The 11753-nt window shown below is 40.7% G+C and overlaps 1 protein-coding gene across 1 annotated transcript; it reads right to left on the bottom strand.

The window, feature by feature from the left end:
• Window positions 1-3720: 3720 nt before the first annotated feature.
• On the bottom strand, window positions 3721-8485 carry TSLP (thymic stromal lymphopoietin). The gene is made up of 5 exons (XM_032274707.1): window positions 8452-8485; window positions 7903-8039; window positions 7033-7077; window positions 6332-6466; window positions 3721-4337 (listed from the first exon to the last, which is right to left on the bottom strand). Exons 1-5 carry the CDS (start codon window positions 8483-8485, stop codon window positions 4215-4217), a joined length of 474 nt encoding a protein of 157 aa, XP_032130598.1. The 3' UTR covers window positions 3721-4214.
• Window positions 8486-11753: the final 3268 nt, after the last annotated feature.

The raw sequence follows: 11753 nt of genomic DNA on the forward strand, positions 1-11753 counted from the left end.
TGGAGTGCAATGGCGCGATCTCGGCTCACCGCAACCTCCACCTCCTGGGTTCAGGCAATTCTCCTGCCTTAGCCTCCTTAGTAGCTGAAATTACAGGCACGCGCTACCATGCCCAGCTAATTTTTTGTATTTTTAGTAGAGACGGGGTTTCACCATGTTGACCAGGATGGTCTCGATCTCTTGACCTCGTGATCCACCCGCCTCGGCCTCCCAAAGTGCTGGGATTACAGGCTTGAGCCACCGCGCCCGGCATGGTAGTTTTTAATTTCGACAGATATTCTTGAAATTTATTGTAGGATGTAGCTAAGTTACTTGGAAACAGTTTGATTCTTTCAAGGGCTAATTATTCTTTATTATTAAAATAAGACTCTCCTGAGTGCCCTATCCAATGCCTAATGATTTGTGAGATACTCCAGTCTAGTTGGTGAAAATAGTTAACGTTTCTGGCTTTGAGTAAGTAATGGGCACTATTCCCTCTAATCGTTCAAATGACTCTTTCCCCAGTATTGAGTAGTTTTCTGACAGCCATATGCTGAAAAGTACCCAGCTAAATATTCAAGAGATATGCCTACAGGTCTCTGAGCTTCTTTCTCTGTGCACCTCTCACCTGAGGTACTCTGTCCTATAAACTCCACTATCTTGGTAGAGTTCAAAATTGACAGTCTGTCAATAACTGTGTGCCTAAACTTTTCAACCTTCTTTCTATTGTCACAAAGCAGTCCTAGTCAGAAAACTAAAAATGAAGGTATTTGACAGGCTCTGTAACAGCCTTTATTCCTAATCTTTATAATAGTTACAAACAGGCATTCAAATAACTACATTTAAAGAATTTTCCTTACCATTTGCCAAGGACTTTATATTTATTGTGTACTTTAATAATAGTAATAACACAATAATATAGGAAGCATCATCCTTATTTTAGAAATGTAGAACCTGAGACTCAAAAAATTCAATTTGCAGTTAACCTTGTATATGAGCTATTATCCTTTGTGTTTAGACATAAATAACTTTTGCATGATAATCATCAGTGAAACTATATTATATGGTAACCTGTAAATACTGGGTATCAAAAAAATATAGGTGTATTTATAAAGTGCAATGCCAGACGAAAGCCAACAGATATTCTCAAAGCTACAGTTAAAACAAAAGTATTTGAGAAAACTTAGTACTTTTGAATAATAAAAAGGAGGGAATACTAAAAAAAATCTCAGATCAGTTTAGTGTTATTGTTTGGTATAATTCTCAGAAAGTTGGCTTGTAAGATTTAAAAAGGAATATAATTGAAATATTGTAAAAGTCCCATTTTTGGATAAATTTATTTGATCTGTGGGTTTGATATGGGCTTAGTATGTTTTGACTTCAGAAAAGCATTTGATAAATTTCCCCTCACTTTCTGATATGGACAGAATGAAAAAATTGATATTTGATTCTTAAGAGTTAAGGGAACTTTTTTTTTTTAAATAAAGAACATGGACAAATAAATTTACCAGCCCATAGAGTTGCCTCCTTTGAAGGTAAGGAGGGCTTAGTACTGTCTTGGTCAACACTTTTTCAAAAACTGAATTAAGCAATAGAAAGCCTATGAGGGAGAGTTATATAATAATAGAACCAAGATTCAAATTCTCCAGATATCAATATGCTGAAGGGATAGGACAAAAATAATAAGAAATGGTTAAAAGGAATAAATACAAAGACCTATTTTTAGGTGAAATTATACAAATAGTGTAGAACTATGAAAACAGAAAATAGAAAAAAATGCAGCAACAGCACTAAAAGTAAACATGCCTCAATTTGGAATTCACCCACCCCCTCTCCTACAAACCTCTTTCTCCCCACTTCCACACACTAAAATGACACTTGATGTATAAGAAATATCAAAAACAAAGAGACCTAGAAAGAGTGTAACAGAGGGCACAAATTACTTGGCAAATAAAATGTGGAAATGTAATGGTAAGGGTACAATTATCAATAAATGGTTTCAGTGATTTTTTAGGCATTGGATAAAAATAGTATCAGCAACAGAAAATCAAAACTTTATGGATACAAAGAAGTGAAGAATTACAACAGCAGTAGACTTTCATACAGCTTTCTTAGCCTCTGAATGAAGGATACAAAAGTGAGAATATAGGTAATATAAATAGCATGACTAACAGTGTAGTCTGAATAGGTATATATCCAACTTTATATGGTTAAATCACAATTTGCAACTTTTTTTTTTTTTGACCATGAGACATTGACATAACTGGCCATATACTAGTCCACCAAGAAAGCCTCAATACATTTGAAAAACCAGAGATGTATGATCCACATTGTTGCAACATTTGGAAAGTTCTTACTAAATTAATATGATGCATCCTTTTGACAGTGTAATTTAAATGATTAATTTTATATTAGGACAACTATGGAATACATAGAAAAATAAAATATATAAATTACACAACATATTTAAGATAAAGCAGAAAATTCAAAGAAACTGCACTTAACTGCTATCTCCTTTCTCCCTAATCCTCAATTCTTTTAGGGGAATTGGGCCCAAAACTTTGTGAAAAATTGTGAGTGTATTTCTTTTCACAGTTCAGTAAAATCTAGTCAGTGAATCCTTACTAAAATGGAGTTAATAGACTTAAAGGAATTTATCTTATAATGGCATTTAAGGACTTGGATTAGGTCCTCAGAGGAAGATTTTTGGAAAGCAGGCATGTCCCAATTTTCCTCAAGACGAAAGAAACTGCCTATTCAGCCACACCCTGAGCTTCCCCGGACAAAGGCTGAGTCTTACTTTTCTATCCCCAGTGCTTGGCTGAAGTCTTGTTCCACAGTAAGTACTCTTTAAATGCTTACTGGACATATAATGTAAGTTTCCTCTTACCTGTTGGCAGGTAAGATGGATTTAAGGACATTGAACTTTCCCTATTCCGTCATGGTTTAGCCCCAACTAACCCTCAGGGGAGTGATTAGAAGAGCATGTCTACTCCTAGGAAAAATCAGTGCATCCCCATGTGCTCTATTTTGGCCTAGGTTCTATGGTCCAGGGTCACCCTTCCTATTGGTGTTTGGAGGATTCTGGGTGGAAGGTGAGTGAGAGGGTGCCTATGGTTCTAGCTTGCTGCAGAAATTCAAGAATAGATTTAATATCCCCTGTTCACTTTTGCCTACTTTGTTTCTTCCAGGTGTGAGGAAGTTTCAAGAGGAGAGAGAGAGAAAAAAGTCAAGTGACAAAATTTAAGAAAAGGATGACTGCAATGCATCCTGAGCTGCCTATCTCCAAATATTCTTTCCCATAAGCAGAACCAACAGGTATAAAGGGGAGGAGTCAATGGGCTCCAAGGATGAGTGGAGGTAAAAATTTCAAGAAAGATAATGTCCCTTAGAAAAGTATGTGTGTAAATTGTCTACGAACTAGATTTGAAAGATGATTCATAAGAAACGAATTTGAGAATTATTTTATTAAGAAATATATAGTGTCAATTACAAAGAAACATGTACATTTTCAAAAGTGTTCACAAAATAAATTACATTTTATAATACATATATATAAATTTATATATAATGTGTGTGTATATATATACACACACACACACACACACACACACATATATATATATATATATATACAGTTTGTAACAAAAATACTTCTCAGGATCTACTTGCATATACCACTCTTGTCTGCTAGATAATATTTAAAACTTGGCTTAGAATACTTTCACAGTATTTTGCTTGAAAATTATTTTAAATTACTTCGTTATATTTACAACTATTTGTGAAACCCCATGTGCATTTACTTTCTTCTCTTGTAAATTTTTAGTTTAACACAATTAGTGTCATTACATGTAGAAAGAATGTCTGCCTTTTAAACATAAATTTAGGTGCTATCGTCGAGTTAAATATTTTTCATTTTTCAAGGAATGAAGCTCTAATACACTTTTGGATTTTCCTCTTGAGTAATGCTGATACAATTACAGCTGCGAATTTCTGCCACGAAGCCAGTCATCAATGTTGTGGAAGCTTCCCTCAATATTTGAGGAGTAGTACTTCCCCTGCATTATAAACTTACATTAAACAATAAAAACTTACAAAAATAAGTTAAGAAACTCTTCTGTAATTAAAAGATAACTATTTGTGGTCTTCTTTGTCACAGTTAATGTTTCATCTACTTAATAAAGATGATTTATTTTGGTGCTGTGAAACATGACCATAATAAAGATGGTTTACTGTCATTTCCTTAAAGTTCGAATGAAGCGACGCCACAATCCTGGTAATTGTGAGACTTGTTCCAGACACTTATTGGTTGTGACTTTTCTTTTTTTCCTCTTCTTCATTGCCTGAGTAGCATTTATCTGTAGAATATGAGAATCAATAGTCAAAATTACTTTTCACTATCTTTAGTAACTGTGGTGTGCAGGTTATGTTGCCTTCTCCATGCAAATCCACCTTTCAATGTGTTTCCAAAGCACCTGCTTGCATGTGCTAGTATGTGCCTTCTCCAGGGGAATGCCTTCCTGTTTTTCCATTCACCTACTCTTGCTTCAAGATCAAGCACCACCTCCTACAAAAATCCTCTGTTAATAGCTCACAACTTGCTTTTGGAAACCCTTCTAGTGCTTAAGAGGGTGTGTCATTTAACTTGGCTCTCACATGCTTTTCTTAATATTGCATCACAGGTATTCCCCATAGCACTGAGAACAGTGTCTTAATCATAGGAAACACTGAATATTTGTTGGATGATTAAGTAAATGAATAAATTGCTGATTTCAAGATCTCCCTGACAAGATCACAAGTTCCTCATGGGCAAGAGCTACCTTATACCTCCTTATAGACATAATTCAGTAAACATAGTCTAGTTTTTGGACCCAACATGCATGCTCCTCTTCCCCATCCTGCCTCCTCCCCTGCCCCACCATCTAGATGTGCCGCAGACCTCTGAGGGCTTATTTTAAAGAGGATTCCGGTGTATGTCTTTATCTGAATTACCTTTGAGTAGTACACTGGGGCTCCTAGACACATGGTATGCAGATTAATAAAGTCAAGACGTTACTAAGCACAAATCTTACAGTTTAAAATATGCAAAGTCATAAATATTATTAGTCTTAGACTCCCCATTTGGGCTTGGGAGGTGACTGAAGTAAACTTCTCTAAACTCTCCCTTTCTCACATGCTGTCCAAGAACTTGACGTAGCCTTTTGTTTGTGCACTTATTTGAACAAATTTTATTGTAGCAATCTGTAGATTTGCCAGGGTCTCCTTCATAAGAAGGCATGGAGCCAAACAGGTTTCTCATATGGCTGTCTGATATTGAGTTTCTAATTCAAGCTCAGTCCAGAGCAGCCCTATGACTTCAATCCTCAACCTCTAAAAAGTGACAGTCTTGTCCGTCTATTCAGATTGCAGATGGATAAAGTCCACTAGGTTAATAAGGAGCAATCATACGTATCTGCACTTGTCTCTCTCTTTCTTAAACTTGTCATCTTGAAGATAAATTCTCTACTTTACTTGCTGACTGAAATAAATATTTATTGAGTGCCTATTATGTGCCAGGCACTGTTCCAACTGCATTTACATGTATTGACTAATTTAATCCTCATAAACAACCTGTATAAGACTGATATGACATTTACTTTACCCATGAAGCTACAGAAAACAGAGGCTAAGATCCAAGTCTTCACAGAAGTTACCTGCAAGGATTCAAAGTCAGGCAGGCTGTCTCCAGAGTTCCCACGCCTAGCTTTCCACTACACTATCTCTATATTTAATGCTACACATGCATTCAAATGCAGATAACTACATCTGTAAAAATATGTAAAGAGACAGCAATAGCACCCATACAAGCAATTAAGTAAACGTAGGATAGAGATTTTATGTATAACGCAACATTTTAACAAAGAAGCTCACAATAATTAACTGATAAGAACAAGTGGTGTTGCTCAAACTTTGGACTGGACAAGAATCTCTTAAGGAGCCCCATAACCTGAGATTTTGATGTTGAAGGTATGGGTTGAGTCCCTGAGAACTGGCATTTTTAACAGCCATATCCCTATGCTCCAGCAATCAAACATCCTGATATAGGAGGCTCACTCATCATGCCTTGAAACATTGCCCTAAGGTTTAGGACCGTAATTCAGCCAAAACGGAATCAGAACTCTAGAAATAGATGCGTTTGAGTCCAGGTATCAACGTGGGACTAACTGACATCCTACTGCTTTTACCCGGCTCCTTTGCTCTTGAAAAGATAAAGCCCAGATAAAATTCGGAGAAAGACTTCTGCACCAAAGCCCCAGTTTAATTCAAGGTTATCCCCAAGGTACAAAGCGAGCGTCTGAGGCTTTGGGCTTACCTGAGTTTCCGAATAGCCTGGGCACCAGAGAGCGAGGGTAGCGTTAGTTCTCAAGACGAACAGTTCCTTGGCGAGCGGCGCGCAGCCGGGGGTGGGATTGAAGGTTAGGCGCTGGATTTCAGTAAGGCAGTGTGACTGCTCACCGGCGGCAAAGTTTAAGAGAAAGGGCGAAAACACCAGAAAGAAAAAGAGAGAGAGAGAGCGCGTTGGTGAGAACTGAGTGAAAGGGGAGGGGAGGAAGGTTGGGGAGGAGCGGAGAACACCACAAACAAGAGTAAGAGCGTGGAGGTCACTATTGAGAAGAGCAAGAAAGAACCAACCGCTGGGGAGCAGGGGCGTGGCGAGGGTGGCGGAGGGCGCTTGTTGCGAAAGGACAGTCACCCACGCTCGCTCCGCCCAAGTCTCCAGGCTGCCGAGGAGGCCAAAAGCCTGCGCCCATGCGCGAAGGCTGGGACCCCAGTAGGTGGTGCCCCTGACAAGATTTCCTGGTCCCAGTTCCCGATTTGCGTTTCCTCCGGATAGAGACTTCCTCTCCCTACTAGGCGCAGCCCCGCGCTGGCAGCCCAGTTGTCCCCTATCCCCTCCGGCGTTGTCCGGTAGCCTAGGCACCTCCCGGGGTTCTGCACACCGCAGGCTACTCCCTCTCCAAAATGCCTAGCGCCTCCCTGGAGAAAGCCAGCAGCACTGACCTCTCTACTCACCCGATTGTTACAAAAGATGGTGGTGTTGAACTCGGTACTTTTGGTCTGGAAGAAAGAAACATGTGACAAGGAGGGTAAAGACTTTCAAGTCTACAAGGAAAATCATTCCCCCACCCTTTGTTCCCAGGCTTTAAAGGTACTCTGAAAACAGTTTGCAATCAGATACCTGTTTCCTATATCATCGACAAGGCAGTGAAATAGTCTTCAGATAGTGCTGGCTAGTGTTTGAAACCACACCAAAAGGTTCAGGTCTCAGAGGGAGACCTCCCCACTTCCTTCCCTCAAGTCACGACTGCACACGGCACTATGCTTGTGAGCAATAATGCCATTCTTTGGATGTCCACATCTGTACTGTAGCCGTTCATGAATACAAACTCTATCTAGAAATTAGGTTAATCAGGAAAATGATTACTACAAAAATTCTAAGTACATCATATTCTGTAATAAATTGCATCCTGAAACATCTAAAACACTGGCGAGACCTGAAGCACAGCATCAATCCTTAGGGCTTAGTTCATGAGAATGATCTCTCTTTTACTCCTCTTTCTTAAGCTCTTACCTCCTGCTGTCTTTTTACAGCACAATCGGAGCAGAACTTTAGCAGCGGATAGACATCCTTGGTGCATAATGCACTGCCTATCAATACCTGCTCTTCACCAGCATTTGCAGGCTTAGAATGTGTCGATTTCTAAATAATTATTTTAGATGTCAACATATTTGACTATCACTTGTACGAATTCTTGACAAAATGTGGGGGCCATTATTTTTTTCTAAATTATTTTTCTTTCCTACAAAGTTAAATTGTAGAGTGTGTGTATGTCTACCTTTCTGATGAAAATACATTTGTTTCAAAAAAGTTTCTTCACTTACCCCACTCATATATGTAAGCAAGTCTTCACGAATAGTACGGCAATACTCTTTTTTAATCTCCGTAAAGTCACAGTTAGTGAAGTCGTAAGTTAGCACCAGCCCTACAAGTTGTAAGATGAAGATTTTCCTGAAAGAAACTGACAGAACATATAGTAAGGTATCAGGGAATGTACCTGGAAACCCAGTTCCACCCCAGTTTCACACTAAACTCTTCCCACCAAGGCTGAATTGCCCCTAGATCTGTAGGGCCTGCCTTAGGGGCCAGTGCTCAAGCACCAGGCTTTGCCTCTCTTTCCCAGTACACAAGAGGCCCTTATTCACCCATGCTGTTGCCTTAAGTTGGAGTCTCCCTGATGCTCCAGAGCTTTCTGGCTGCACATATATAACACCTAAACGCCTACGGGCTCTTTTCTCCTAGGCCAATGATTTTCTACCATGTCATTCTCTTCCTTTATAGAATTCTGAATTGATGATGTGAAAGGAAAAAAAAAGGAGTAGCTAAATCTATGGAATTTTAACATTAGTAAAGTCATCAGGAATTTCCCTCACCTTCCCCCTTTTTGCTTTGCCCCAAATTCTTCATATGTGTGAATGTCCTTTAAGAAATGGATACTGGTGTCTTTCTCCTACAGGGCGTTACCGTGACCAATCCTTTCTATTTGGGAAAAACACCTTCTCAAACCAGCAGTCACTTTAAAGATTTGGAGTCCTTGCGTACTGCCCGTGCATCCTGAACCCCTTTGAGCATTTCGTGTGGACACTTTCAACTAGTGCTTTCCCTTCTCCTTGGCTAGTAAGAAACTGTGCTTACTTATGGGATGCTTTGGAGGGTAGGTGCAGTCTCAGTCTTCGACGGCGCTTCCCTGCGAAAGCATTAAATGTGCAACCGTGACCAGAAACTCAGGGGCAGGAAAGATGAGGGCTGAAATAAATGGAAAAAGATCTGATGTGTCTTGTTCTCAAAAACTCTACTTTTCAAATTTCCTGTATCAATTTCAGGAAAAGCGCCTACTCTTGGTAACTAGGGGCACCTTAGGGGCTGACTTGTCCTCTAGCATGTTCTAGTAGGTGTCAAGAACTTTTAAAACCACAAATTCCAGGGCCCAGCCACCTTCACAGTCACACTCTTAACGCCAGCGCTGGACTGGGCTGCTGGGTGCGCAGCGGTGAGCGCACGGAGAGGATGCTGTCCTGCGCCCAGCTCTCCCAGAGGCGGCGCACGCTTTCGAGCGCTCTGCTTCCCTGCGCTCTGCTTCCCTGAGGCTGAGCCCCGCGCGGTGAAGCCTAGAAAACTTCGGTCACCTGGGACCTGAGCCCGGGCACCGGTTTTAGAGACAGGAGAAGCTGCGAGATGGCAGGCTCAGATTTGGACTAGCAAACTCTTGCTGATTCAGAAAAGAATGGTTAAAAACGCAGCCAAGTGAGTCAGGGAGAACGCCCCAGAGGATGTCTAGCAGTCTTCCTAGCTCCAGCAGCACCAACGGGGGACTGAAGCCAGGGAAAGGCCGACACACTGATCTCAGGTTGCTGAGATAAGCCCCCTGCTCCGCCCTAGCTTGGCTCCCCTTGCCCAGGGCCCCCTCGACACCCATCTCCCCCCTCTCTCTCCTTCCCTTCCGCTCCCCGGTCCATCTCCCCCCTACCCTCCTCCCTCGCGTGTCAGAGCCTGCAACGCCCTGGTCCATGGAAAGTTCCTGGAAGTCATCGCTCGGAGCAACGAGACTGGACACCGTGTGTAAATCCCAGCAAATTTCACAGGCCATGCGGTGCCTGCGAAAAGGAGCAGGGAATGTCGAGGGATGCGGGAAAACAGTAGGGGACAAACTCCAGCCAGAGTTAAACTCTTTTTCATAGAAGACACTCGTCGAGAGGGGCGGAAAACCTCTGATTCACCGCTGACTTCAAAGATGCTACTTTTCTGGAATTCTTCATGTGTTGTACTTAAGTCACCACAGCACTAATTGAAAAAGAAGTCAATTTTTCCTCCATCACCAACTCCTCAGGGTATTGGGGGATAATGCCAAAGCCTGATTCATCTGTTGTGACATCAGAGGTGATTCTGGTCGGCAGCTGGACATTGCATAGGCGGACAGGAGCTAAACCCAGATTTCTTCACTGGGCTGGGATAGTTCCAAGCGACAAAGGCAAGGGCATGGTGGCTGCTTCTGTCACCTTCACCTCACATACCCTCCCCCTCTAGTGGCTTACTGTAGGGCCAGAGAGTGTGACTGCCCACTGGAACCTTCAGCTTCATCTCTTGATTGCTGATGGGGGCAAGAACAGCAGAAAGCAGCCTGCATCGAGGTTCGACTTGCATTCTACTGGAGGTATAACCAGAATGCCTCTCCCTTATTTTGTTTCCTCCTTTAAAACCCCGTGTATCTATGATCTATGCAGAGTCTTTGCAGAGATGAGGCAAGCAGGGTGTCTCCACCTCAGGCATTCTGAAAGGCGTCTTTTTGTCTGTTAAAACATTGCTAAACACTTGTTCCTGTTGCCCCCAATTTCCTTATCTGTAATTATGTGACCTCTTAGATCACCTTGATTATATTACTTTTCTGCTCAAAAAGTTATGGGAAAACAACCCGCTCAAGGTTGTTTTGAGATTTACAATGATCCCTCCTGCACTGACTCCAAGCTGTCTATCCAGCCTTGTCTCCTTCCTTCTCCTAGGCTGCCAGCGAACAGTATCTGAAGGTAATATGGTTTAAACATGCTCTGAGCTTTCTTCTTTCAAATCTCCCAACATGATATGTTAGATTTTCGTGTCTTTCCATGTTCATCTTGTTTGATGTCTCCAAAAGTGGTCTCCTACCTGGAGGTGACCTCATTATTTTTTAAGCCATATTTATTTGGGACCTCTTTCTATGGCTTCCATAGATTACTTCACATTTCAATAATGCTTTTCAACCTTATCTCTCTATTAGATTGCAAGTTCTTTAAAAGTAGGTAATGTTTTACAGCAGACCATTTGTTCACTCTTTACTTTTCCAGTAACATTTGAAGTGACTTGCAATATATACATTGGTGCCAAAAGATAAAAAACAATCAAGGTGAGACATGACAATGGAACAAAGGAATAAGGCAGTTAGAATCAGGTGCAGAAAAGGCTACAGAAAAGCATTACTGAAAACTGGAGAATTAAAATACTTGATCTCAAAAATGAGTTCTGAGCTTCCAAACAACCACTAGGCTCTGACTAGCTTTGTTACACACAGACTCTCTATGAAAACCAATTTTTCTTAAGCTTTTGGTCATTATCATAAGCACAACAGGGCTCAGTCTTCTGTACCACGTGTAATAGATATTTAATGAATTCTCAATATGCTTAAGCATATTAACCTCTTATGAAGATCATTGTCAGGAAGAAAATTCTTTTCCATTGAAAGAACCTCTCTATAAAGACTTCCCTTTCTAGCTCTTTGCTGCTGTCTTTCTGGAATGTGCTTATGTCTTGTTTGGGGCAAAAAGTCAGACCAAGACCATCTGTCAAAATTCCTGGTGAGCTGAAAAGCTTCCTGTTTTTCCTCTCTTTTCATTTGTCCAAATGCTGAAGGAGTGAGCAGTATCTCCATACCTAGTTTGTCAAGAATGGTGTGTCTTCTATATGGAAATAGAAGTGAGATCATTTGTAAGACTGATTACTCAGGGAGCTTAGGTAATACTCTCATCCAGATCATGGACCAGAAAATGATCCATGACATAACTCTCTTTTCTTCTACCCTCACTAAAAAGATAAATTATTCATTTATTTTCTTAATACTTTTATTTCTTTTTTTAATGATGCCTCCTATTCTTTCTTTTATTCCTTTATTGTTTTCCTTCTTCTTTTTAAACTTATGTCTTTCTTC

The sequence above is a fragment of the Sapajus apella genome, unplaced genomic scaffold, assembly GCF_009761245.1.
Source record: "Sapajus apella isolate SASKATOON/1434 unplaced genomic scaffold, GSC_monkey_1.0 scaffold1, whole genome shotgun sequence".
NCBI classification, from domain to species: Eukaryota; Metazoa; Chordata; class Mammalia; order Primates; family Cebidae; genus Sapajus; species Sapajus apella.